General features: G+C 39.0%; 2 protein-coding genes across 2 annotated transcripts; both read left to right on the forward strand.

Annotated features, from left to right (window-relative positions):
* On the forward strand, positions 1 to 26394 carry LOC308648769 (sodium-dependent glucose transporter 1-like). Its single transcript, XM_081293761.1, has 4 exons — positions 1 to 131; positions 20545 to 20713; positions 22252 to 22368; positions 23776 to 26394. The coding sequence occupies exons 2-4, from the start codon at positions 20548 to 20550 to the stop codon at positions 24738 to 24740; spliced, it is 1248 nt and encodes a 415-aa protein (XP_081149887.1). The 5' UTR covers positions 1 to 131; positions 20545 to 20547; the 3' UTR covers positions 24741 to 26394.
* On the forward strand, positions 4932 to 7338 carry LOC308648768 (aspartate aminotransferase, mitochondrial-like). The gene is given in 3 exon segments (XM_081293760.1): positions 4932 to 5450; positions 5453 to 5978; positions 5981 to 7338. Coding segments are annotated over 3 exon segments (1290 nt in total). The 5' UTR covers positions 4932 to 5009; the 3' UTR covers positions 6304 to 7338.
* Positions 26395 to 27680: the final 1286 nt, after the last annotated feature.

The following is a 27680-nucleotide window of genomic DNA, read 5'->3' on the forward strand; positions in this document are numbered from 1 at the left end:
GGCTCCTCCAGGCCGACGTCCCGGCAAAGGATGAACTGGAGACGGTGCGGGTCTCCCGGCCCAGCGGCCGGGCCGCGAGCGTGCTGCGCTGGTTCACCACCGCGATCCTGTATGCGGCCTTCCTGGGGCTGGTGAGAGCTGGGGGAGCGACCCTTCCAGGTCCTGGGCAGCAGGCGCCCTGCAGAACAAGTGGCGCAGTTGCATTTGGGGCTTTGCCATCTGCGCACTGTGTGACCTTGGGCGCTTTAGTTTATCAGCCTGGGTATCAGTTCGGCCAACTGGAAAATGGGCACAATTTGAATTGTGCAGTTATTGTCAAGTGCGAAATTTATTTTCTTAATGTGCTTTCCAACTGTAGTCTCCTCTTCCAACCTATGTCTCCTCGATGAATTAGACAGATACTAGAGAGGTCGCCCAGGTCTTTAGCTGCTGCTCTTCGCATCCACCTGTTCAAGCCCAAAATTACTACACAGAAACACTGCTTTTTCTGGGATAGCCTCTTTAGGTGTCCTGCTCAGATTCAACCAACCTCTTAATTTTGTAGGTAGGTAAATAGTTTAAGAGGAAAGTGACTTTTCCCTTATCCAACAGCTGGTAAGTGGTAAAGCCAAGAACCCAGGAACATCTATCTCTCTCTCTCTCTCTCTCTCTCTCTCTCTCTCTCTCTCTCTCTCTCTCTCTCTTCCTCCCTCCCCGGACTTCTCTGTCTCTCTCTCTTTCTCTGGTGTGTGTGTGTGTTTACTGGGGATTGAACCTAGGACCACTCTACCAATGAGCTACTTCCCCAGCCCTTTTTGTTTTTTTTTTATTTTGAGACAGGGTCTTCCCTAAATTACTTGGGCTGGCCTCCAACTTGTGATCCTCCTGCCTTTGCCTCCTAGTTACTGGAATTATAGGCCTGTACTACCTTGCTTGGCTAGCTAGGAACATCTCTTATTCTGCTCACAATCCTTTTGACATCAATCCTTCAGATCCTTAAATGTTTTTCTTTAGCAAAGTGCAAGGCTAGAAGTGCCTTTTGCCAAACTTGATAAATTCCCATTCTGGGGTGTTAAGTGGTTGAGTCCATTGAAGAGAGTTACTTCTGACCACTTAGGTTTTCAGAGAATCTGAACCACAGTTGTTTCTTAGAATTTTTTGATGTGGGAGGAAATAAGAAAAAAATCACCACAGATGCTTGGTGAGCCCCCACTGTGTGCCAGGTCCTTTGAAGAACAGAAGTTCTTACTGAACAAAAGTTCAGTATTCTGACTTCTTTCCTTCAACCTGACCCTTGCTGTGGGCCTGGGCACACGCTGGTTCTTAACCTGGATGGCTTCTGTTGGGCAACAGATACACCCTGCATTTAAAACAGAGCAACATAATTAGAATCAATTCTTCTTGGAATGTAGAAGAGGGAAAACATTTTTTTTTTCTTGAAGTTTATGACAAATTTCCTATGGAGTGAAGAGTAACCCTTAGTTCTTTGTTACCACATTGCCAAAGTAACATTTTTTTAAAGTCATTCTATATGTGTGTATGTGATATTTGCTAAGATAGCCTTACACATTGTACTGTTTTCTGGTGGCTTTGGGTTTTCTTTGAAGAGAAATGTATATTTGGAAATATTCAAATTGTTTATCTCCTGCATATTCTATATGTATAGTTCTGAGGAAAGACCCTATCAGAAATATTGCTGTTTTAACATAAATACAGAATAATATTTTGATGTCTGGATAACTTAAAATTTTAACATCTATAGTCCAATGTTATCTGTGCATGTAGTATATTTCAAAATATACTAAAATACTGTGAGGAATAGTTTTGTTAAAGCTTATTAACAAGTCATCAAGAATACTCTTTTAAGGTAGTCAAAAACTAAACAAAATTGCAATGAAAAGTCAGAAGAATTAACATAATTTTTATTGGTGCATTATAATTATATATAATTATGGGATTTGTTGTTACTTATTTGTACATGCACACAATATAACAATATAATTTGGTCAATATTATTATCCTCCTTCCCTCACTTCCATCCCTTGGTCGCTTTCCTCTACTGACTGATCTCCCTTTAATTTTCAAGAGATCCCCCACAACTTCCTTTTTTTTTTCCCTCTTGAACTTCCACATATGAGAGAAAACATGTTAGTTGATCTTCTGCATTTGACTTATTTTGCTTAACAAAATGATCTCTAGTTCTATTAATTTTCCTTCAATGACATAATTTCATTTTTCTTTATGGCTGAATAAAACTCCATTCGGTATGTATATTGCATTTTCTTTATCCATTCATCTGTTGATGGCCTAGGCTGGTTTTTTAGTTTGGCTATTGTGAATCGTGCTGCTATAAACATAAGAATGCATGTATCACTGTAGTATGATGACTTTAATTCCTTAGCATGAATACTGTGGAGTGGTATCGCTAGGTCACGTGGTGGTTCCATGCCTAGTCTTTTGAGGCACCTCCATACTGATTCTCCATGGTGGTTGTACTAATTTACATTCTCACCAATGTTGTTAAAGTGTTCCTTTTCCTCCACATGCTCTCCAGCATTTATTATTGTTTGCATTCTTCATGACTGCCATTCTGACTAGTGTGAGATGAAATCCCAGTGTAGTTTTTTAAAAATTTTTTATTTGTTTCAATTAGTTATACATGACGGTACAATGCATTTATGCACTAATATATCATACATAGATGGGATATAATTTCTCATTTTTCTGAGAGTACGTGGCAGAATCATATTGGTCATGTAGTCACATATATACATACAGTAATAATGTCTGTTTCATTCTACTATCTTCCTTATCCCCACATCTCCTCCCCTCCCCTCCCATCACTTCCCTCTACCTAATCTAAGGTAACGCTATTCTTCCCTAGTGCCCCCTGTCTTATTGTGAATTAGCATCCACACACTAGAGAAAACATTTGGCCTTTGGTTTTGTGGAATTGGCTTATTTCACTTAGCATGATATTCTCTAACTCCAACCATTTACCAGCAAATGCCATAATTTCACTCTTCTTTAAAGAAGCTTATGTAATAAGCTGTGTAATACTTCATATGTAAGCTGAGTAATATTCCATTGAGTATATATACCACATTTTCTTTATCCATTCATCTATTGAGGGACACTTAAGTTGGTTCCATAGTCTAGCTATTGTGAATTGAGCTGCCATAACATTGATGTGGCTACATCTCTACAGTATGCTGATTTTAAATCCTTTGGATATAAACCAAGGAGTGGGATAGCTGGGTCAAATGGTGATTCCATTCCCAATTTTCTGAGGAATCACCATACTGCTCCATAGTGGTGGCACCAATTTGCAGTCCCATCAGCAATATATGAGTGCACCTTTTTCACCACATCCTCGCCAACATTTATTGTTGCCTGTATTCTTGATGACTGCCATTTTGACAGGAGTGAGATGAAATCTTATTTTTATTTGCATTTCTCTAATTGCAAGAGATGTTGAACACTTTTTCATATATTTGTTGATCAATTGCATTTCTTCTTCTGTGAAATGTCTGTTCAGTTCTTAAGCCCATTTATTGATTGGATTATTTGTTTTTTGGGGGTTAAGATTTTTGAGTTCTTCATATATCCTAGAGATTAATGCTTTATAGAAGTACATATGGTAAAGATTTTCTCCCAATCTGTAGGCTCTCTTCTCACATTAATTGTTTCCTTTGCTGAGAAGAAGCTTTTTAATTTGAATTCATCCCATTTATTGATTCTTGATTTTACTTCTTGTGCGTTAGGAGTCTTGTTAAGGAAGTCAGATCCTAGGCCAACATGGTGAAGATTTGGGCCTATTTTTTCTTCTATTAGTCGCAGGGTCTCTGTTCTAGTGCCTAAGTCTTTGGTCCACTTGAGTTGATTTTTGTGCAGGGTGAGAGATAGAAGTTTAATTTCATTTTGTTACATATGGATTTCCAGTTTTGCCAGCACCATTTGTTGAATAGGCTATCTTTTCTCCAGTGAATGGTTTTGGCACTCTTGTCTAGTATGAGATAACTGTATTTATACGGGTTTGTCTCTGTGTCCTCTATTCTGTATCATTGGTCTATAAGTCTATTTTGGTGCCAATACCATGCCATTTTTGTTACTATAGCTCTATAGTATAGTTTAAGGTCTAGTATTTTGATGCCTCCTGTTTCACTTTTCTTGCTAAGGATTGCTTTAACTATTCTGGGTCTCTTATTTTTCCAAATAGATTTCATGATTGCTTTTTCTATTTCTATGAAGAATGTCATTGGGATTTTAATAGGAATTGTATAACACTTTTGGTAGTAATACATTTTGACAATATTAATTCTGCCTATCCAGGAGCATGGAAGATCTTTCCGTCTTCTGAGGTTTTCTTCAATTTATTTCTTTAGTGTTTTGTAATTTTCATTATAGAGGTCTTTTACCTCTTGTTAGATTGATTCCCAGGTTTTTTTTTTTTTTTTTTGAGGCTAATGTGAATGGAATAGTTTTCCTAATTTCTCTTTCAGTGGATTTATCACTGATGTATAGGAATGCATTTGATTTATGGATGTTGATTTTATATCCTGCTACTTTGCTGAATTCATTTATTAGATCTAGAAGTTTTCTGGTGGAATTTTTTGGATCTTCTAGGTATAGGATCATGTCATCAGCAAATAGTGATAGTTTGAGTTCTTCTTTACCTATTTGTATCCCTTTAATTTCTTTCTTTTGTCTAATTGCTCTGGCTAGAGTTTCAAGGATAATGTTGAATAGAAGTGATAAAAGAGGACATCCTTATCTTGTTCCAGTTTTTAGTGGGAATGCTTTTAATTTTTCTCCATATAGAATTATGCTGGCTTTGAGTTTAGCATATATATTTTTACAATGTTGAGGTATGTTCCTACTATTCCTAGTTTTTCTAGTGTTTTGAACATGAAGTTGTGCTGTATTTTGTCAAATGCTTTTTTTGCGGTTCAGGAGCCCGCGCCTCTGTGTCTGCGACCACTTGCCCTCGGCTCTGTCTTGCGCCACCTACTGCCCTCTTGCCATCCACCATGGCCCTGCTGCACTCCGGCCGCATCCTCTCTGGGGCCGCTGGTGCCTTCCACCCGGGCCTTGCGGCCGCAGCCTTTGCCAGAACCAGCTCTTGGTGGGCCCATGTAGAAATGGGACCCCCAGATCCCATCCTGGGAGTCACTGAAGCCTACAAGAGAGACACCAACAGCAAAAAGATGAACCTGGGAGTTGGTGCCTACCGAGATGATAATGGAAAGCCTTATGTGCTCCCTAGCGTCTGGAAGGCAGAGGCCCAGATTGCTGCAAAAAATTTGGACAAGGAATACCTGCCCATTGGTGGACTGGCTGAACTTTGTAAGGCATCCGCAGAACTAGCCCTGGGTGAGAACAGTGAGGTGTTGAAAAGTGGCCGGTTTGTCACCGTGCAGACCATTTCTGGAACTGGCGCCTTAAGGGTCGGAGCCAATTTTATGGAAAGATAATTTTTAAGTTCAGCCGAGATGTCTTTCTACCCAAACCGTCCTGGGGAAATCATACACCCATTTTCAGGGATGCTGGCAGGAAGCTACAGGGTTATCGGTACTCTGACCCCAAGACTTGTGGTTTTGACTTCACAGGCGCCATAGAAGACATTTCGAAAATGCCAGAGCAGAGTGTTCTTCTCCTGCATGCCTGTGCCCACAATCCCACAGGAGTGGACCCTCGTCCTGAGCAGTGGAAGGAAATAGCGTCTGTGGTAAAGAAAAAGAATCTCTTTGCATTCTTTGACGTGGCCTACCAAGGCTTTGCCAGTGGTGATGGTAACAAGGATGCCTGGGCTGTGCGCCACTTCATCGAACAGGGCATTAATGTTTGTCTCTGCCAATCATATGCCAAGAACATGGGCTTATATGGCGAGCGGGTGGGAGCCTTCACCATAGTCTGCAAAGACGCTGATGAAGCCAAAAGGGTGGAGTCACAGCTGAAGATTGTGATTCGCCCCTTTTATTCCAACCCTCCTCTCAACGGGCCCGGACCGCCTCTACCATCCTGACTTCCCCGGATTTGCGAAAGCAGTGGTTGCAGGAAGTGAAAGGCATGGCAGACCGCATTATTAGCATGCGGACCCAGCTGGTCTCTAACCTCAAGAAGGAGGGCTCCTCCCACAAATGGCAGCACATCACCGACCAGATCAGCATTTTTTGTTTCACAGGCCTAAAGCCTAAACAGGTAGAGCGACTGACCAAGGAGTTCTTCATCTACATGACAAAGGATGGCCGCATCTCTGTGGCAGGGGTCACCTCCAACAACGTGGCCTACCTTGCCCATGCCATCCACCAGGTCACCAAGTAATTTCCTGGTGCAAGAACAGAGACAACCTTTCTGTCGTCAGCCCCCGCCGTTGTGTGATTCACATGCAGGATGAGGGAGGGTGGATGGTGGAGAGGTCATTTCTTTCAACCACAGTGCATAACACTTAGTGATTGGATGTGTTTCTCAGAAAAGAACAGGTAGTGAGATAGGGCAGAGACATCCATGGCTGGTGTCTGGAACTCTGTGGCTTTAAACCAAACTCCCCCATCATCCTTTTATCTCCAACTTTTTTGAAAGAGTTTACATGTATAAGAAAGTCACAGCACCAAAAACCTGTCATGATGTTGCAATATTTCAGAAGCTTTAATGAAGCACTGTGTGGTGGAAGGGGTTCCTCTGCGGATCCAGCTTGAGACATATCTCATGCTATAGGCTGATTTGTCCCCCCATGGTGGAGCATCCTATCAACAGACCATATTGCACAAATTGTGCTTTACGAAAACCAATGAGTCTGTTGCCACTGCAGCAAGGAAAATAATAGATGTTGTTTCCTGTCTTATTTAAGAAAATAAGAAAAATGTCTGTCTCTTCTTACCATTGCTGTTCTTTTCTTTAACACAAAGACCTATAACTAGCCTAGATTTCCATCCCATTCTATTGCTTGATTAACCATGAACCCCATCGTATCAGGATCTACTTAAGAATGGAGAACATAATTTTCTGCTCATGCCATACCCTCTCTTTCTTGGCAAAGAATAGTCGAGGGTAGGTGACTGCACTTTATGCCGGCATCCTCATCATTGACTGTGTAATTGTCTCTTCCTGGGGTGCTGCCTCTGCCCGCTGGACCTCTACTTTCATTCCTTGTGGTTGTGCAGCCACTAACCTCACATCATGAGTCAGGCAACACAGGTTAGGATCAGAAAAGAGATAGTCTGGGGTTTGTGTGCTGCCAGCCAGGCTTAGGCTTCACCCTTGGAACGATAACCACCATCTGCTCTAATCATGTAGACTTACTGCAGCTTGGTTTCTCTGTTACAATAAAATTACTGTAGATCAAAAAAAAAAAAAAAAGCTTTTTTTTTCATCTATTAAGATGACCATATGATTCTTGTTTTTAAGTCTATTAATATGACGAACTACTTTTATTGATTTCCATATGTTGAACCAACCCTGCATCCCTGGTATGAACTGAATCTCACTTGATTGGGGTGCATTATCTTTTTAATATGTTTTTGCATGCAATTTGCCAGAATTTTATTGAGAATTTTTGCATCTATGTTCATCAGAGATATTGGTCTAAAGTTTTCTTTCCTTGATGTGTTTTTGTCTGGTTTTGGTATCAGGGTGATATTAGCCTCATGGGATGAGTTTCGAAGGGTTCCCTCCTATTCTATTTCATGGAATACTTTGAGGAGTTTTGGTATTAAGTCTTCTTTGAAAGTCTTATAAAACTTGGATAAGAATCCATCTGGTCCTTGGCATTTCTTGGTTGGTAGGTTGTTGATGGCATTTTCTATTTTATTACTTGAAATTGATCTGTTTAAATCATGTATGGCCTCCTCATTCAGTTTGGATAGGTCATATATCTCTAGAAATTTATTGATGTCTTCGATGTTTTCTATTTTATTAGAGTATAAATTTTCAAAATAGTTTCTAATTATCCTCTGTATTTCAGACATGTCTGTTGTGATAGTTCCTTCTTTATCTTGTATTTTAGTTTATTTGAGTTTTCTCTCTTTTTATCTTCATTATCATGGGCAGGGGTTTATCTGTTTTATTTATTTTTTCAAAGAACCAACTTTTGTTTTGTCGATTTTTTCAATTGTTTCTTTTGCTTTGATTTTACTGATTTCAGCTCTGATTTAATTATTTCCTGTCTTCTGCTTTTGGTGTTGCTTTGTTCTTCTTTTTCTAGGGCTTTGAGATGTAGTATTAGGTAATTTATTTGCTGACTTTTTATTCTTTTAATGAATGCATTCAGTGCAATAAACTTTCCTCTTAGTACTGCCTTCATAATGTCCCAGAGATTTTGATATGTTGTATAAGTGCTCTCATTTACCTCTAAGAATTTTTTTATTTCATCCTTGATTTCTTCTACTTTCCATTCATCATTCAATTGTGTATTATTTAGTCTCCATTTGTTACAGCAGCTTTTATTTTTTATTTTATCATTTATGATTTCTAATTTCATTCTGTTGTGGTCTGATAGAATGCAGAGTATTATCTCTGTTGTTTTTTTTTTAAATATTTACTAAGGGTTTCTTTGTGGCATAAGATATGGTCTATTTTAAAGAAGGAGCCATATGCTGCTGAGAAAAAAGTATATTTGCTCGTTGATGGATGAAATATTCTATATATGTCTGCTTGGTTTTGGTCTGCTGTAATTTTTTACATCTGGGGTCCTGTAAGCCTCTTGTATTCAATTTTCTATTCCATTCTTTAGGTGTGGGAATTTTCTGCTATTATATCATTGAAAGAATTGTGCATTCCTTTGGTTTTCATATCTGCTCCTTCATCTATTCTGATAACTCTTAAATTTGGTCTTTTCATGTTATCCCATAATTCTTGGATTTTCTGTTCATGATTTTTTATAATCTCCTCTGCATGTTCAACTCTACTTTCAAGATTGTATATTTTGTTTTCGTTGCCTGAGGTTGTGTCTTCTAAGTGGTCTAGTCTGTTGGTGATGCTTTCTATTGAATTTATAACTTAGTTTACTGATTCCTTCATTTTTGCTTTTTTTCCCCATGATCTCTAACTCTTTATTGAAGTGGTCTTTCACCTCCTGTATTTTTTTTCTTTGATTTCACGCTTTATACTATCCTTTACTTCACATATCAGTTTAACTATATACAATCTGACCTCCTTCTTGGACATTTCTTTTTTTAATTTTTTTTAGTTGTAGTTGGATATAATACCTTTATTCTGTTTATTTATTTTTATGTGGTGCTGAGGTTCAAACCCAGGGCCTCACATTTGCTAAGCGAGCACTCTACCGCTGAGCCACAACCCCAGCCCTTGGACATTTCTTCTACTGTGTTATCAGTGGCTTCTGTTGTTGAAGCATCTTGGTTTGTTTGGGGCACTTTATTCCCTTGTTTTTTCATGTTGTTAGTGTGTTTTCCCATCTCAAAGTATGGTTCTAAGGCAGGATAAATTCTACCCTGTAGACCTATAGTGTCCCTGAAGGTTTCCAGCACTTCACCTTTACTGGTGAAACCAATATCAACAGCACCCAGTGTACACAATATATAGCCTTAAACCTAAAACTCTCACTAAGGCATCTACTGCTTTCTTGCATTAAACCAAAATGATAATTTTAATAACTATCAAAGTATAAACAGAATATTTTTTAAAGTTTACAATTTCAAATGGTGAATGAGAGAAGAGAGGTAGTGTAGTATGCAATATTTATGAGGGAGGAAGAGAGACGCTAGAAGTAAAAATTCACAGGAAGAGTAGAAGAGGAGCCAGCAGAGATTAGCTGTTGGTTGGAGAAAAGCTGAAAAGAAAATAGACATGAGAGAGGAAGAATATGAACAAAGAGAAAAATTAAAGACATAAGAATACAACCAAAATGCAAAATTCCATTCATATATCATTGTCCTCCACACACTGATGCATAAAAAAATCCTGTTTCAAATATGGTAGAGAGAGTAGTAAATAAAAAAAAAATATAAAATAAAATAAATCTTTCTGTAAAGTTGAACCATCTCTGTCAGTTTTTAGCAGTTTCTCAGCCCTGTCTCTGGTGTCTCTTTTTTTTTAATTTTTTTTTATTGGATGTTCACAACATTACAAAGCTCTTGACAAATCATATTTCATACATTAGAATCAAGTGGGTTATGAACTCCCATTTTTACCCCAAATACAGATTGCAGAATCACATTGGTTACACATCACATTTTTACATACTGCCATATTAGTGACTGTTGTATTCTGCTACCTTTCCTATCCTCTACTATCCCCCCTCCCCTCCCCTCCCATCTTCTCTCTCTACCCCATCTACTGTAATTCATTTCCCTCCATGTTTGTTATCCCATTCCCCTCATAACCTCTTATATGTAATTTTGTATAACAATGAGGGTCTCCCTCCATTTCCATGTGATTTCCCTTTTTTTCTCCCTTTCCCTCCCACCTCATGTCTCTGTTTAATGTTAATCTTTTCTTCCTGCTCTTCCTCCCTGTTCTGTTCTTAGTTGCTCTCATTATATCAAAGAAGACATTTGGTATTTGTTTTTTAGGGATTGGCTAGCTTCACTAAGCATAATCTGCTCTAGTGCCATCCATTTCCCTGCAAATTCCGTGATTTTGTCATTTTTTAGTGCTGCGCAATACTCCATCGTGTACAAATGCCACATTTTTTTATCCATTCATCTATTGAAGGGCATCTGGGTTGATTCCACAGTCTAGCAATTGTGAATTGTGCTGCTATGAACATCGATGTGGCAGTATCCCTGTAGTGTGCTCTTTTAAGGTTTTCAGGAAATAGTCCGAGAAGGGCAATAGCTGGGTCAAATGGTGGTTCCATTCCCAGCTTTCCCAGGAATCTCCATACTGCTTTCCAAATTGGCTGCACCTGTTTGCAGTCCCACCAGCAGTGTACAAGAGTACCCTTTTCCCCACATCCTCGCCAGCACTCTTTGTTGTTTGACTTCATCATGGCTGCCAATCTTACTGGGGTGAGGTGGTATCTTAGGGTGGTTTGATTTGCATTTCCTTGACTGCTAGAGATGGTGAGCATTTTTTCATGTACTTGTTGATTGATTGTATGTCCTCCTCTGAGAAGTGTTTGTTCATGTCCTTGGCCCATTTGTTGATTGGGTTGTTTGTTTTCTTACTGTCTAATTTTTTGAGTTCTTTGTATACTCTGGATATTAGGGCTCTATCTGAAGTGTGAGGAGTAAAAATTTGTTCCCAGGATGTAGACTCCCTATTTACCTCTCTTATTGTTTCTCTTGCTGAGAAAAAACTTTTCAGTTTAAGAAAGTCCCATTTGTTGATTCTTGTTATTAACTCTTGTGCTATGGGTGTCCTATTAAGGAATTTTGAGCCCGTCCCCACAATCTGTAGATCAGAGCCAACTTTTTCTTCTATCAGATGGAGAGTCTCTGATTTGATATCTAGCTCCTTTATCAACTTTGAGTTGACTTTTGTGCATGGCGAGAGGAGGGGATTCAGTTTCATTTTGTTGCATATGGATTTCCAGTTTTCCCAACACCATTTGTTGAAGATGCTATCCTTTCGCCATTGCATGTTTTTAGCTCCTTTATCAAATATAAGATAGTTGTAGCTTTGTGGATTAGTCTCTGTGTCCTCTATTCTGTACCATTGGTCCACCCGCCTGTCAGAACAGTACCAGTACCATGCTGTTTTTATTACTATTGCTCTGTAATATAGTTTGAAATCTGGTATCACTATACCACCTGATTCACACTTCCTGCTTAGAATTGTTTTTGCTATTCTGGGTCTTTTATTTTTCCATATGAATTTCACGATTGCTTTATCTATTTCTACAAGAAATGCTGTTGGGATTTTGATTGGCATTGCATTAAACTTATAGAGAACTTTTGGTAATATCGCCATTTTGATGATGTTAGTTCTGCCTATCCATGAACAAGGTATATTTTTCCATCTTCTAAGATCCTCTTCTATTTCTTTCTTTAGGGTTCTGTAGTTTTCATTGTATAGTTCTTTCACCTCTTTTGTTAGGTTGATTCCCAAGTATTTTATTTTTTTTGAGGATATTGTGAATGGAGTGTTTTTCCTCATTTCCGTTTCAGAGGATTTGTTGCTGATATACAGGAATGCCTTTGATTTATGCATGTTGATTTTATATCCTGCCACTTTGCTAAATTCATTTATTAGCTCTAGTAGTTTTTTTGTAGACCCTTTTGGGTCTTCTAGGTATAGAATCATGTCATCTGCAAATAGTGATAATTTAAGTTCTTCTTTTCCTATTTTTATGCCTTTAATTTCTTTCGTCTGTCTAATTGCTCTGGCCAGTGTTTCGAGAACTATATTGAATAGAAGTGGTGATAGGGGGCATCCCTGTCTTGTTCCAGATTTTAGAGGGAATGCCTTCAATTTTTCTCCATTCAGAATGATGCTAGCCTGAGGCTTAGCATAGATAGCTTTTACAATGTCGAGGTAAGTTCCTGTTATCCCTAGTTTTTCTAATGTTTTGAACATAAAGGGATGCTGTACTTTGTCAAATGCTTTTTCTGCGTCTATCGAGATGATCATATGGTTCTTATCTTTAAGTCTATTGATGTGGTGAATAACATTTATTGATTTCCGTATATTGAACCATCCTTGCATCCCAGGGATGAATCCTACTTGATCATGGTGCACAATTTTTTTGATGTGCCTTTGTATCCGATTCGCCAGAATTTTATTGAGGATTTTTGCATCTAGGTTCATTAGAGATATTGGTCTGTAGTTTTCTTTCTTTGAGGTGTCTTTGTCTGGTTTCGGAATCAGGGTGATGTTGGCCTCATAGAATGAATTTGGAAGAGCTCCCTCTTTTTCTATTTCCTGAAATAACTTGAAAAGTATTGGTATTAATTCTTCTTTAAAGGTTTTGTAGAACTCCGCTGTATACCCATCCGGTCCTGGGCTTTTCTTGGTTGGAAGTCTTTTGATGGCTTCTTCTATTTCATCTATTGATATTGGTGTGTTTAAGTTGTGAGTTTCCTCCTGACTCAGTCTGGGCAAATCATATGACTTAAGGAATTTATCGATGTCTTCACTATCTTCTATTTTATTGGAATATAGTTTTTCAAAATAATTTCTAATTGTTTTCTGTATTTCTGAAGCGTCTGTTGTAATATTGCCTTTTTCATCCCATATGTTAGTAATTTGAGTTCTCTCTCTTCTTCTCTTCGTTAGTATGGCTAGGGGTCTGTCAATCTTATTTATTTTTTCAAAGAACCAACTTTTAGTTTTGTTAATTTTTTCAATAGTTTCTTTTGTTTCAATTTCATTGATTTCTTCTCTGATTTTAATTAATTCTTGCCTTCTGCTACATTTGCTATTGTTTTGCTCTTCCTTTTCTAGGGCTTTGAGATGAAGTGTGAGCTCATTTATTTGTTGGTTTTTCCTTTTTTTGAGGAATGACCTCCAGGCGATGAATTTCCCTCTTAAAACTGCTTTCATTGTGTCCCATAGATTCCGATATGTTGTGTCTGTATTTTCATTTATCTCTAAGAATTTTTTGATTTCCTCCTTTATGTCTTCTCTAACCCATTGATCATTCAGTAATGTATTGTTCATTTTCCATGTGATGTAGGATTTTTCCTTCCTTCTTTTATCATTGATTTCCAGTTTCATTCTATTATGATCTGATAAAGTGCATGGTATTATCTCAACCCCTTTATATTTACTGAGGGTTGCCCTATGGCATAATATATGATCTATTTTTGAGAAGGTTCCATGTGCTGCTGAGAAAAAAGTATATCCACTTGATGATGGTTGATATATTCTATATATGTCAGTTAAGTCTAGGTTATTGATTGTGATATTGAGGTCAATAGTTTCTTTAGTCAACTTTTGTTTGGAGGATCTGTCCAATGGTGAGAGAGGTGTGTTGAAGTCACCCATGATTATTGTGTTGTGGTCTATTTGATTCTTGAACTTGAGGAGAGTTTGTTTTATGAACGTCGCAGCACCATTATTTGGTGCATAAATATTGATAATTGTTATGTCTTGTTGGTGAATGGTTCCTTTTAACAGTATATAATGTCCTTCCTTATCCCTTTTGATTAACTTAGTCTTGAAGTCGATTTTATTCGATATGAGAATGGCCACCCCTGCTTGCTTACGAGGACCGTGTGCGTGGTATATTTTTTCCCAACCTTTTACCTTGAGTCTGTGTATGTCTTTTCCAATCAGATGTGTCTCCTGGAGGCAGCATATTGTTGGATTTGTTTTTTTTAATCCATGTTATCAGCCTATGTCGCTTTATTGGAGAGTTTAAGCCATTAACGTTTAGAGTTACTATTGATATGTGGTTTGTACTTCCTGCCATGTTTGATTATTTATCTCTTTTTTTTTTTCCTAATTTAGTTTGTTTCTCCGTGATTAGCTTTCCCCCCATCCTCTGTCTTTACCAAGGCAATTCCCGCTGATGGTTTTGGTTATTGTTTTCCATTTCTTCCTCGTGTAGAGTTTTGCTCAAGACACTTTGCAATACTGGTTTTCTGGCTACAAATTCTTTTAGCTTTTGTTTATCATGAAAGATTTTTATTTCGTTGTCGTATCTGAAGCTTAATTTTGCTGGATACAGAATTCTTGGTTGGCATCCATTGTCTTTCAGTGTTTGAAATATGTTGTTCCAGGATCTTCTTGCTTTCAGCGTCTGTGATGAAAAATCCGTTGTCAACCTTATTGGTTTACCCCTAAATGTAATCTGCCTCTTTTCTCTTGTAGCTTTTAATATTTTCTCTTTGTTCTGTATATTGGATAGCTTCATAACAATGTGTCTTGGCGTTGGTCTACTGTGATTTTGCGTGCTCGGTGTCCTGTATGCATCTACAATTTGTATATTTGTTTCCTTTTTTATTTCTGGAAAGTTTTCTGTAATTATTTCCTTCAGCAAGTTACTCATTCCCTTGGCATGAATCTCTGTGCCTTCCTCTATCCCGATGACTCGTAAGTTTGTTTTTTTTTAAGTTATCCCAAATCTCTTGGATGTTTTTCTCGTGATTTTTTATCAGCCTATCTGAGTTGGCTAGACGCTTTTTAAGATGATATATTTTGTCTTCATTTTCTGACGTTCTGGCTTCTACTTGCTCCACTCTGTTAGTGATACTCTCGATTGAGTTTTTAATTTGGTTTATCGTTTCCTTCATTTCTAGAACTATTGTTTGATTTTTTTATAATCTCTATCTCCTGATAAAAATGCTTAACTTCTTCTTTTATCTGTTTATGTAATTCATTTTCAATGTGATCTTTAAGGTTCCTTTCCATCTGTCTAAGGTGTTCCTTGAGTTCTTTATATGGCCATTTTTCTGATGACTCCAGGTCCTCCTGAATATTTAGGCTGTCCTTCATTGTTTGTACTCCTTTTCTTCCTTGCTTTTTTATGCTCATGATACTTCTTGTTCTGTTTGACTGCTGAGTTACTGTTTACTCTTATAAATTTATTTGATGCTTGGGAGGAGAGGTATTAGAAGGGAAGGGAAGAAGTGACTAAAGAGAGTGAGTGTAGGCAGGTGGAATTCAAGAGAGGGGGAATAAGAAAACTGAAAAGAAATGAAAAGACAAAAGAAAAAAAAGTGAAAAGAAAGAAAGAAAAAACGAAAAAATAAAAATTTAAAACAAACAAAAAAATTATAATGATAATAAAAAAATGGAAATTGAAGTTTAAAAAATAATAATAATAATATAATAAAAAGAATTTTAAAAAATTGAAACCATTAATAAGAAAGTTAAAGAACAACAACAACATCAACTACAAAAAGTGAGAATAAAAAAATTTAAAAAATACTAATAATAATCATTAAAAAAATAATAATAATAAATGCAGTCATAGAGCTCGATTAACTTCTCTTCCAGTAGGTGGAGCTATGCCCACTGGGCCAGGCTTCTCCTCGTGATAGATGGGAACCAATCACTGTGCCTCAGCTCTTCTTCCCAGACTGTGCGGGTCTCCAGTCCTGAGTGCCTAGATCCATCTCTTGTGGTTCCTCAATCCAGGCCCTACTCACCTGTGACGCTTACCACATTACTGGCTACACGCCGGGTCTGCTGCTCCTGGGAGCCCTGTTTTCATGGATGCCTGGGCACACCCTTTCTGTTTGCCTCCCTCGGACCCTAAGTTTGTAGGGCTTGGGGCTGAGGACCCCCAGCGAATTTGTTTGCCCTCAGGTAGCAACTCCCCTGGTAGCTGGTGCAAGGGACCTCTGTTGTCAGCCCTGGTGGGAGCGATAACCGGGGGTTTTGCGCCGCTAGTCCCACATCACTCCTGATTCCCTGGGTCTGGCTATGGTGCTCAGTTGGCTTTTACCTCTGTGAGATCAGGTGGGCCGACTAGTTATTTCAGCGCGATCGTTAGTGCTGAGTCACAAGAAGCAGACGATCCGGGGCTTAAATGCAGCAGATTCGTGCTCAGTGTGTGTTTTCTGAGGGGCCCAAAGTGTGCGCCCTAGCTCCACGTCAGCTCAGCATTGCCTAGTGATCCTGAGCAAATAGGCTTTAGATAATTTACAGCTCCCTATGCCCACGCAGTTGAAGAGGTCAGAGACTTGATCTCTCCACGCCTGCCGCCATGTTAGACCTCCTCAATGATATTCATGTTACCCTTACAGTTTCCTGGCATAAGCAAGATCTTGGGGTTATACAAACTGCTGCTTCTGTTTCCAGTCCAGTTTTCTAGAACTGAAACCCTGCTGTCGTCGCCTCCACCTCTGGGCCGCGCTCTTGGGCGCCGCGCTTGTCCGCGACTTTAGCAGCGCTGCCGTGGCCTCCGCTGCTCCTCGGCCCGGTGCCTAGCACCCAGGGCCCAAGCGGCTGCTGCCGCACCTCTCCAGTCCCCTCCTCCAGAGCACGGGTCCCCTCACAGGGGGATGCCGAACTACCCCAGAGCAGGCTCTGCCCCAAAGTGCAGCAGGGAACAGGCGACCGAGGCACTTGAGGCCGTGGTCCAGCCTTCGGAGGACAGGGCTCGGCCCGCAGCCCAGTTCCAGTCTCTAGATGTGGCAGCTGGACTGTGTAGACAGGGCCATCAAGACAGCATGCAGAAAGCAAATGGCGGCTCCCGCGGAGTGGATTTTCAGCCCCGAAACTACAGCCCCGCCAACAATTCCAATCCACTAACTCTCCCTGTATAGACAATATTCAAAAAAAAAAAAAAAAAGGGCGGGGTGTACTGAGCTTTCTTTGCCTCAGGTACTTACAATCCACTGCTGATTACCCATTCAGCTTCTCTGCCGGGAGCGAAGTGAAAGAGGAAGCAGGTGGGCGCAAAGCGCCCGCGGCTCTGAGCAGGAAAGCGTCCGGGAGCCAAGCGTCTATTTTTCAATCTCTTTGTTTTTTCTGCTGCTTGGCCGGGTGGTCCACTACAGATTAATGGTGAAAGGAGCTCTAACAAGCTGCGCGAAGTCTCGATTAAAGCCGCTGCTCTGAGCACCAGGCTCAGCACTTCAGCAACCCCCGTACGCAGCAGCCATCTTCCCAGGCTCTTCCTTCTCTGGTGTCTCTTAGGATAAACAAACCCTGATTGCCCTCACAAACCCAGTCTCTATCCCACTGGTCTGGGTTTCAGATACCTCAGGCTCAGCCAAGCTGCAGTCCCAAGATCTCAATGCTTCTCTTACTTGCAGAGATACCACCAGGGATACATTCATGGCAAAGGAACAATTCTGAGGTACAGCAACAAGACAAGGGCCACCAGCACTCTCAGCAGGAAGACCCCAGGCTCCTCCAAACCTGCAGGCACCCCCATACTGAACCTGCAGGTCCCAGCTGGTGTCCCCAGACAGAGGCTCTTGTGGTGCTAAAACTGCTAACACTCAGGCCCCAGGCTCTGGCTGGTGTACCAAAATGGGTGCAGCCACATGCAACCAAACCTGGAGTCTCCCCCAAAGCAGTCCTCTGGGATGTGGTAGCAGAGGTAGTGGTGGTGGTGTTGACAGCAGGCAGTGGGTCGGCAGTAGCAGTGGCTTCAGCAGCAGCTGCAACAGCAGCTGTGGAGGCAGCATCACCAGGCCATCTCCAGGGGTCAGCAGCAGTGTTGGCTTCAGCTGCATCTGGGGCAGCGGCTTCTGACCCCAGGCTGGCAGCAGTGAATCAGAGAGAGCAGAAATGGCAGTAACGGTGTAGGCAGTCATTGATTGAGCCCGGTATAGTTTTGATTGGCTTTTCCTTAATTGTTAACAATGTTGAACGTTTTTCTATGTATTTATTGGCCATTTGTGTTTCTACTTCTGAGAAGTATCTGATTAACTCACTTGCCCATTTATTAATTGGGTTATTTAGTTTTTGATGTAAAGTTGAGTTCTTTATATATTCTAGATATTAACCCTTTATCAGAACCCATTCTATAGGTTCTCTCTTCCCTTTCCAAATTGTTTCCTTTGCTGTGCAAAAGCTTTTTAATTTGATGCCATCCTTTTTATTAACTCTTGGCATTTTTTCCTGAGCTTTAGGGATCCTACTGAGAAAGTTATTGTATGTGCCTCTATGCTGGAGTGTTGACCCTCCATTTTCTTCTAGGACTTCCGTAATTTCTGTTCTAATTCCTAGGTCTTTGATCTGTTTTGACTTGATTTTTGTGCAGGGTGAGCGAGAAAAGTCTAGTCTTATTTTTCAGCATTTGAATAACCAGTTTTCCCAGCACCATTTGTTAAAAAGGCTGCCTTTTTCCCAGTGTATGTTTTTAGCACCTTTGTCAAGGATCAGATTACTATAGATGTGTAGTTTTCTCTCTGTGTGTCTTCTATTATGTGCCATTCTGTTTTTATGCCAATACCATGTAGTTTTTGTTACTATAGCTTTGTAGTATAATTTGATGTCAGATATTGCTCAACCACTGAACCACATCCCCAGTCCCCCCTTTTAAAAATTTCATTTAGAAACAGGGTCTCACTGAGTTCCTTACCTTGCTAAGTTGCTGAGGCCGACTTTGAACCAGTGATCCTCCTGCATCAGCCTCCCAAACTGCTGGGATTACAGGCATGCACCACTGTACCCAGTCAAAGAGTCCTTACTGAGTTTATGTCTGTATGGCCTATGTAATTTTGAGAGAAGTATCTTGAAATTACCCAATATTATCTTACTGGGGTGTATCTGAGGCTGCAATTTGAGGAGTGTCTCTTTCATGAAATTAGACATACCAATAATAAATATATCCATATTTGGGATATATTTATTATTGGTATGTCTTCTTGTTGGATTGTTCCCAGTACTGGTATGAAGTGACCTTCTTTGTCTCTTCTGATTGATTTTGGTTTGAAGTCTGCCTTGTAGATATAAGAGTAGCTATCCCTGCTTGTTTGGGAGCTCTATTCACATGGTATATCAATTTCCATTTTTTTCACATTTAGCCTGTGATTGTCTTTGACTGTTAAGTACATCTCTTGCAAACAACATGTAGTTGGGTATTGTTTTTAATCCATACTGTCAGCCTATGTCTTTTAATTGGAGAGTTGAGACCATTTGCATTCAATGTTATTATAGAGAGATGTTTATTAATGCCTGACATTTTGATTTATTTATAATGTTAAATTTGGCCCTGTTTCTCATTTGCTTAACTACTCTTTATATGAGATTCATTTATGAGCTCTGGGTTTTGTGTTGTTATTTCTCCTATGTGGAGTATTTCTTTTATTAATTTCTGTAGTGGCAGTTTAGCAGCTATCAATTCTTTTAGTTTCTGCCTATCTTGGAAGGTTTTTATTTCCTTTTTGATTTTGAAATATAGCTTTGCTGGAAATAGCAATCATGGTTGACAATTGTTTTCCTTCAGGACTTGAAACACATCATTCTAAGCCCTTTTGGCTTTTAGAGGTTGTACTGAGAAATTGGAAGTGATTATGAATGATTTGCTTTTAAATATGACCTGATGTTTTTCTCCTGAGGCTTTTAAAATTCTATCTTTGCTTGGTTATGTAAGGCATTTCAATTATAATGTATCATGGAGAGGGTCTTTCTTGATCTTATCTATTTGGGATTCTGAATATCTCCTCTATATGGATGTCCATGACATTCTCAAGGTTTGGAAATTTTTCTGTTATTATTTCCCTGAAGACATTATCCAGGTTTTCCCATACCAAATCTATGTTTCTCTCTGTGTTCTCCCTCCCTCTGTGGTAAACCAGAGCTGCTGTCATTACTGTTGCCACTGCCACCAATGTTCAGCTCCACTGTACTCTTTCTTCCTTGTTTAATGTACCCAAATATCAGAGAGTCTAAGATACTCTGACTATTGAATTTTAGTGAGATCCTTCATTTACTTACTTCACTGAGGAGCAGTATTCCCACCACTTGGATCCCAAGCTATGGAGCCACTAGGAATGTGGACTTCCTCTAACCTGTCGTCTTGAATATTCTAAAATAATTTTGTAACATTGAGAGTTGCAAATACAAGAAAACTCATAGTTTATAACTCTAATAATAATGGTATTTTCATAGTACAATTTTCCTCACTGTGGGACTTAGTAATTCCCTGCATTACACTGTAATCTTCCCTTCTACTTTTTTATACTGGAAAAAGCTACTACACAGACATTATTTTAATGATTGTAAATAAAACACTTTTATCTTTTTAAATTTTAGGGAATGTGTATTGCTATACTGGGACCCACGTTTCAAGATTTGGCAAGGAATGTAAACAGAAACATCAGCAGTCTTTCTCTCATTTTTGTGGGCCGTGCCTCTGGATATTTGTGTGGCTCTCTGATTGGTGGAGTTCTTTTTGATTGTGTGAATCATTTTTTACTTTTGGGTAAGTAAACACTGCTTTGTGTTTCTTTGTGACTATAAATGGTTTTACAATTTGGTTCTAAAGGATGGAAATAGTAGCCTGAAGAATGGTTGACAACTGAAATGGATATTATTTGGGTGTTCTCATTGGAAGCTGAGTTTCCATGGTCCTGCTCTCACCTTTGCAGTTTGGGGGAGTCTTTGCTGGGCCCCCTGGAAACTTAGATCAGCCCCCTGGTGTGTGTGTTAGCAATGCTTGGCCTTCTAGACCTTTACTGTAATTTAGGTACCACTGTAGGGTCACCCACTGGTTGTCCAAAAGGCTTTGCTCATCAGGTTGTAGGACAGATCTCCTATGGCCACAGAGATTAGAATGAGCTCCTAGAATCTGCCCAGGTTCTATGGACTCTGGATTGAAGTGAAGGGGATGATGTGTGAACTGAGGTAGGCTGCATTTTTATCCCTGCTGTCCCATGTCAGTGATAACCCTGGACTGTTCTAATTCTCCCTGGAAATTAATGGGAAAGCTTTTAACATATTCTCTCTTAAATATATTGGAACATTTAAAGAAAATTTAGATTAATATAATAAAACTCCTTTGGAAGCAAGGAAAATAACTTGTTGCTGAAGAATAAAAAAGAATCCACTTTATTTGCAATGTGAGTTGAAAGTATATGTATATTTTTTCCCTCCCTATTCCCAAGACTAGTTTAGTTTACTACAAGATGCTATACTTATTGCATTTTATTTTTGCTATTTTACACTGTTTTTTTTTTAAAGAGAGAGAGAGCGAGAGAGAGCAAGAGAGAGAGGAGAGAGAATTTTAATATTTATTTTTTAGTTTTCGGCGGACACAACATCTTTGTTTGTATGTGGTGCTGAGGATCGAACCCGGGCCGCACACATGCCAGGCGAGCGCGCTACGGCTTGAGCCACATCCCCAGCCCAAAAGATACTGGTTCAACCAGATTTTTTTTAATAACTTTGTTTTATTTATTTATTTTTATGTGGTACTGGGGATCAAACCCAAGGCCTTGCATGTGCGAGGCGATTACACTGTTAACACACATCTAATCATACCATTAGTTTCTTTTCTTATCATCATTTTTTAAAAATATTTATTTTAAAGTTGTAAGTGGACACAGTATCTTTATTTCATTTTTATGTGGTGCTGAGGATCAAACCCAGGGCCTCACGTGTGCTAGGTGAGCACTCTACCACTGGGCAACAACCCCAGCCCTTACCATTAATTTCTTAAATGTATAACATTCAATTTTGGCAAGTCTTTTACAATAAAATTTTTCTTTGTATCATAATTTATGGTTCAATTAACAGTACCTGAATGGTAATCGTGTCATAGTAATTTATATTTTAGAGTTTATAAAGCTTATTAAAGTTTTAAATGACATAACCACTTGTAGAAGCTGCAATTCATACACACAATTCCCAAATTTAAATCTCACCTTATTTTGCATTTTTAAGTCATTACAATATTGACTTGACCCTTGAGCCTGCCTAAATTCTGTTTTTAATAGCTGATTTTAAAATTTTTCTTCTCAGGGCTGTCATTGTTAACTACTGCAGTTGGTCTTTATCTTATTCCTTTTTATAAGAGAGCAGTATTACTGATCATCATGATGTCTGTCTATGGTGCTTCAGGGAGCATTGTGGGTATCGGTAAGTGAATCCGTCAGTGTCATCTCTGGGAGTAGGGACTTTCTAATAGGGAGTATAGCATATGATATTAGCCTGTTGGTTGCAAAGCTCTTGAAATGACATGGACTTACTGAGTGGATCATGGGTTCATCCCATCAGAAACACGTGTCTAGCAGTTCCTCTTCTTACCAGTTAGGGCACCAATTTTTGAGCAGCCAACTCTTAAAGGAATATAAACAATTTTGTTTTAAGGGAGATTGTTGATTTATAGTATCCAAAGAGGGAAGGACTCTCCTCCTGTAGCTAATTATAGTACAGGTGAGTGGGCTTTATTTGGGGAAAGAATTTTATCATTGATGATTTAATAGGCTGAAACAACTGTCAAAACTTAATTTGGCTCCATAAGCACAGAAGCAGCTATCCAATTTAAAAACACACCTGTTTTTGAGCAAAAGAGAAATGCATGTAGAGTACTACTACTTTACTTTCCCTTTTCTCCCCTCTCTCAAATGCTTCTGTTGCCCAGCATCTAAATAACATACATATTTATTTTGTGCCATATCCAGTCCTTATGCCTCTCTCACCTATTCTTATATTCTTTGATAGATCATGAAAGTGTTTTTATACTTCAGCCTTGGTTTGGTTGTAAAATACATGGTGTAAATATGTATTAATCTGAAAATATCTGATTAAAAAAATATGGCCTTTCACCTTGTGGGAGTTCAAAGAGTAATTATCTGATAGGAGCTCTATTTCCTGTAAGAAGCACAGAAGAATCCTGGGGTTTCAGGTGCATGAATGAGTGTGTGTGTGTGTGTGTGTGTGTGTGTGTGTGTGTATTTTCCTCAAATGACTACCAAGTGCAAAATACAGTACACTTTGGTAATATGGCCAGGATCTGATGGTAAAAATTTGCATAGAAAATATGTATTTAAAATACTTACAAATAAATATTAGGTGTAAAAAGTATACTCTTTAGTTTGGTGTTAAGCACTACTATTTTTTAAAAAATATTTTTTTTAGTTGTACATGGACGCAGCATCTTTATTTTGTTGATTTACTTTTATGTGGTGCTGAAGATCGAACCCAGTGCCTCACACGTGGGAGGCAAGCACTTTACCACTGAGCCATATGCCAGCCACTACACACTACTTTTTAAAAAGGTTTTTGCTAATGTGACTGGCTCTAGGAGGGAGTAGTTTAACAGTTGTAAAATTCCAGTATGCAGATGAGATGTCATGAGACATAGCTCTCTGGTGGTAGTGGGTTAGAGTTCCTCAATCTGAACTGACTCAGGTGTAATATTTGATAACTTAGAACATATGATGCTATGCCACAAAATAAATATTCATTCTAATAATAATGATCCATATTTTTAACAGGGTAATTGTGTTTAATGTAAATCAGTTCCTCATATTTCATTGGCAGGTGGTAACGTCCTCATCTTGGCTATTTGGGGAGATAAAGGAGCCCCACACATGCAGGCCTTACACTTCAGTTTTGCCTTGGGTGCCTTTCTGGCTCCAATTCTGGCTAAATTAGCAGTGGGTACCTCAGTGTCTGCTGAAAACCACACAGAGCCTGCCTTTCAGCCTCCAGCCACCAATGGGTCATCTGAAGCTGACTCAGCCCTTCTGTTTGGATTGCCTGATGACATGAATCTATTCTGGGCTTATGCTTTTGTCGGCACTTATATGTTCATAGTGTCTCTCTTCCCGTTTGCTCTGTTTTTCAAGAAAAGCTCAAGGCAGGAAAAATCAAAACCATCTGCTCAGGAATGGCGAAGAGCTGAATATCACAAGACCCTTCTCTGCCTCCTTTTCTTGTTCTTCTTTTTTTATGTTGGAGCAGAGGTAACATATGGCTCTTATGTTTTCTCCTTTGCCACCACCTATGCTGGCATGGAAGAAAGTGAAGCAGCTGGGTTGAACTCCATCTTCTGGGGGACCTTTGCAGCCTGCAGGGGCCTGGCGATCTTCTTTGCTGCATGTCTACAGCCGGGCACCATGATTGTGTTGAGCAACATTGGCAGCCTGGCTTCATCTTTATTTCTGGTGTTATTTGACAGGAGTCCACTCTGTCTCTGGATTGCCACTTCAGTGTATGGGGCCTCAATGGCAACCACGTTTCCCAGTGGTGTTTCCTGGATTGAGCAGTACACAACCATAAGTGGGAAATCAGCTGCCTTTTTTGTAATTGGTGCAGCACTGGGAGAAATGGCTATTCCTGCAGTAATTGGAATTGTTGAGGGACAATACCCAGATTTGCCCATAGTTCTGTACACCTGTCTGGGGTCATCGATATTCACTGCTGTTATATTTCCTGTGCTGTATAAATTAGCTACCTTGCCTCTGGATTGCCAGCGAAAAGCTAACAGAAAGAGTGAGGACTAAAACTCTTTGCTTTCCAACTCTGAGCTAAATGACTATGAGGAGGAGAACAAAGGGGAGAATGCAGAAAAATGGAATGAAATGGATTTTGAAGTGGTTGAAATAAATGATAAAGTAAGATATTCTTTCATAAAGACATCTGGAGATAATTCATTGGCGCTCAGAGATGATGTCTCAACCAATCATTCTCCAACGCATTGATGTTTGAATCTTCTCCAGTTAATCTAGCAATCCCCTCTGAAGTATCTTGCCAGAAACCAGGAGAAATGAGAAAATGGACTTTTTACTGACTGCCTTGAATAAACGCCACTTCTAACAAGGCCAGTCAGAGGAGAGCATTAGCAGATTTTTTAGCATGCTTTGGGGATCAGTTTTTAGGTCCATTTTTAGCAAATGCTGAAAAGTTTTGAAATGTTCTCTAAAAGCCAAAATCCTATAGGAAGTACCAAGTGATATGGTATGATATGGTAGGCTAAGATCTTGTTAAGGAGATTAGGTAACTTTATTGTCTCCATCTTTCAGAGAATATAGTGAAGCTATTTGTGTTTGAGAACTTGGGTAGTGTTCTAATTGAGTAAACCCACAGAGGAATATAATGGATTTCCTGAGTAATTTATCGGACATCCATCTTTTTCCTGGGAAGTGGGGAGAATAGTTTCTTTTAAAATCATCTTTGGAATCAACAGATATTTAATTGTTTTATCTTATCTGAATGTTTAGACCAAAGAATGCTAATGACTCATTGATTTTTGATTTTGAAAAAGAGAACACAGAACAGGGCCCATGAGACCTGGATTCAGGGTGTTTCTCAGCCTTCTAACTCTACACTGATGCCTGGTTTATATCATGTCCTGATTTGTAATTCTTGAAATGAAAATGAGATAATATCCAAATTAAAAAACTCATAGGTTTAGTTTGTGCAAGATTTCTGGAAGAACAAACCATGCATCATTACAAATTGGAATTAAAACAAAAATAATAAACAGCTTTAAGTATGTGGCTACTGATTATGAATTCATATGCTCAGTGCTTAATATGTTATTGAACAATTTTCTGAAAAATGCATTTTTTTAGTGCTGCATTTTGTTTATCCTAAGACATATCTTTACCCTGTACTTTTTAACATTTCCAATCAGGTATGTGACAAAATTTAATTCACATTATTTTACTATAAACACATATAAAATATGGTTGTATTTTGTAACCAGTGTTTTAGATTCAATGATATACAGTAATGCATTCAATTAGGGAAACTGTACTATGTTTGTTTATATTTTAAAAGAAAACTTATTTTTAAATACTAATTTAATCTCTGTTTTTATATACAGATGGAATTTTATATACTATATTCGAATATTAGAAACTATCTCAGAGACAACATTAGAAGTAGATTGTTCTCTTGAGACATTCTGCTTATCTTAGTAAGAGACTGGATCTTCCGGTTTCAAGAAATTTAGGTGTTATTCCCACTCTACATACTATAAACCAGTCTAAAAGTTGACAATAAGTCACAGTCTTTTCCAGGGTTTGGAATTCTTGTGTCACCCATCCAGAGCTCCTCCTCTCTGAGTCTGAAATACCTGGAGAATCAAAGTAATGATCATAAGGTAGCTTTGTGGCCCAGGCATGGGGGATAATGAAGGGAACTTTATATGAGTATGAAGGGAACTTCAATAAATGACAAGAATCAATAAGAGTTTTTGTATACTTTTCCCTAAGTTTTATGCGGAGTGACCTCAAATTTCTATCAGAATGCAGTATATTTGCTTTCTCTTATTTAATGTCAATAAATTTGTTTTTGAGAAACAATTGCTTTGGTTTGTCTTAAGTGAAATGCAGGACCTTTCTTAACCAGTTCATTCACCTTATAGCTTTCATTCATGTTGAGAACACAACAACTTTGGAGAGGGCTACTGAAGAAATTGATGGTAAAATACCTGTTGCTCTTTTTATACAGTACTTTTCCCCTGGTTAGTGTTGGAAATTGCTTCTGTTCCACACTCTCTCTGCTCTTCCTCAGGCTGCTGGGCCTTAGGCAGTAGCAGTTGTTTGGCTGATGAGAGGCTCATTACTACAGGGATTTTCCCCTCAGCTTCTACTTTTATAGGGTAGAAGATGGGGCCATGGGAGAGATGCTTGGGAATGAGAACATGGCATACATTTTGGAAATCCATATAGATAAATCACTAAGATTCCACAAACCAAAATGTGGATGTTCATAAGACCACTGGCATTATAAAATTTTGAAAATGTGTTTCCATATTGAAAGGAATCAACTTAGCACAGTTCTAAGCATTAACATTTATTATCCCGTGTCTTTGTGGTTCAAGAATTTGGGCACGACTTAACTGTGTTCCTTACATAGACTCACAGGACTGATATCACTGTTGGGTTACTACACTCTTTACTGGACCTTGGACAGCTTTTCCAGGCACATGTTTGCTGGCAGTATTCAGTTGATTGCTATTGTCAGAAATCCTGCCAACTGATTCCCTGGCTCCACTTTCTCAAACGTCCTAATTATCTGTAGGAATTGGAAGCAGTTTTATGCTGTGGGCAGCTTTGAACCCAGCTTGCTTTATTGAGCAACTATTGCATTATTCACATAGGGCCACTGATTCATTGACTACCCTAGGCAAGTTGTTTCCTTGTTTCTCTCAAGGCCTCAATACCCCTATTTGTAAACGGGGCCCAAGTGGAACTGAAAGCTTACCCACAAGTTTCAACAAATATCGTGGAGTGAAAGATGTATAATACACTGAAAAACTTCAGACATCAAAGGAGCAAGGGCAGTGATTTTGGAAAGTTGTATGATGGTAAGACTTTTAGTTCCCTATTTTCTTTTCTTTGGTTGTGTGTGTGTGTGTGTGTGTGTGTGTGTGTGTGTGTGTGTGAATTACTGGGGACTGAATCCGGGGATGCTTTACCACTGTGCTACACCCC

The sequence above is a fragment of the Spermophilus citellus genome, assembly GCF_964194105.1.
Source record: "Spermophilus citellus genome assembly, chromosome: 5".
NCBI classification, from domain to species: domain Eukaryota; kingdom Metazoa; phylum Chordata; class Mammalia; order Rodentia; family Sciuridae; genus Spermophilus; species Spermophilus citellus.

Bases quoted from the DNA above. Each gene is read 5' to 3' on its own strand.
- LOC308648769 (XM_081293761.1), top strand. From the start codon at position 20,548: ATGTGTATTGCTATACTGGGACCCACGTTTCAAGATTTGGCAAGGAAT. The intron at 20,714-22,251 runs GTAAGTAAACAC...TTTTCTTCTCAG, and splicing joins GAATCATTTTTTACTTTTGG to GGCTGTCATTGTTAACTACT. The intron at 22,369-23,775 runs GTAAGTGAATCC...TTTCATTGGCAG, and splicing joins AGGGAGCATTGTGGGTATCG to GTGGTAACGTCCTCATCTTG.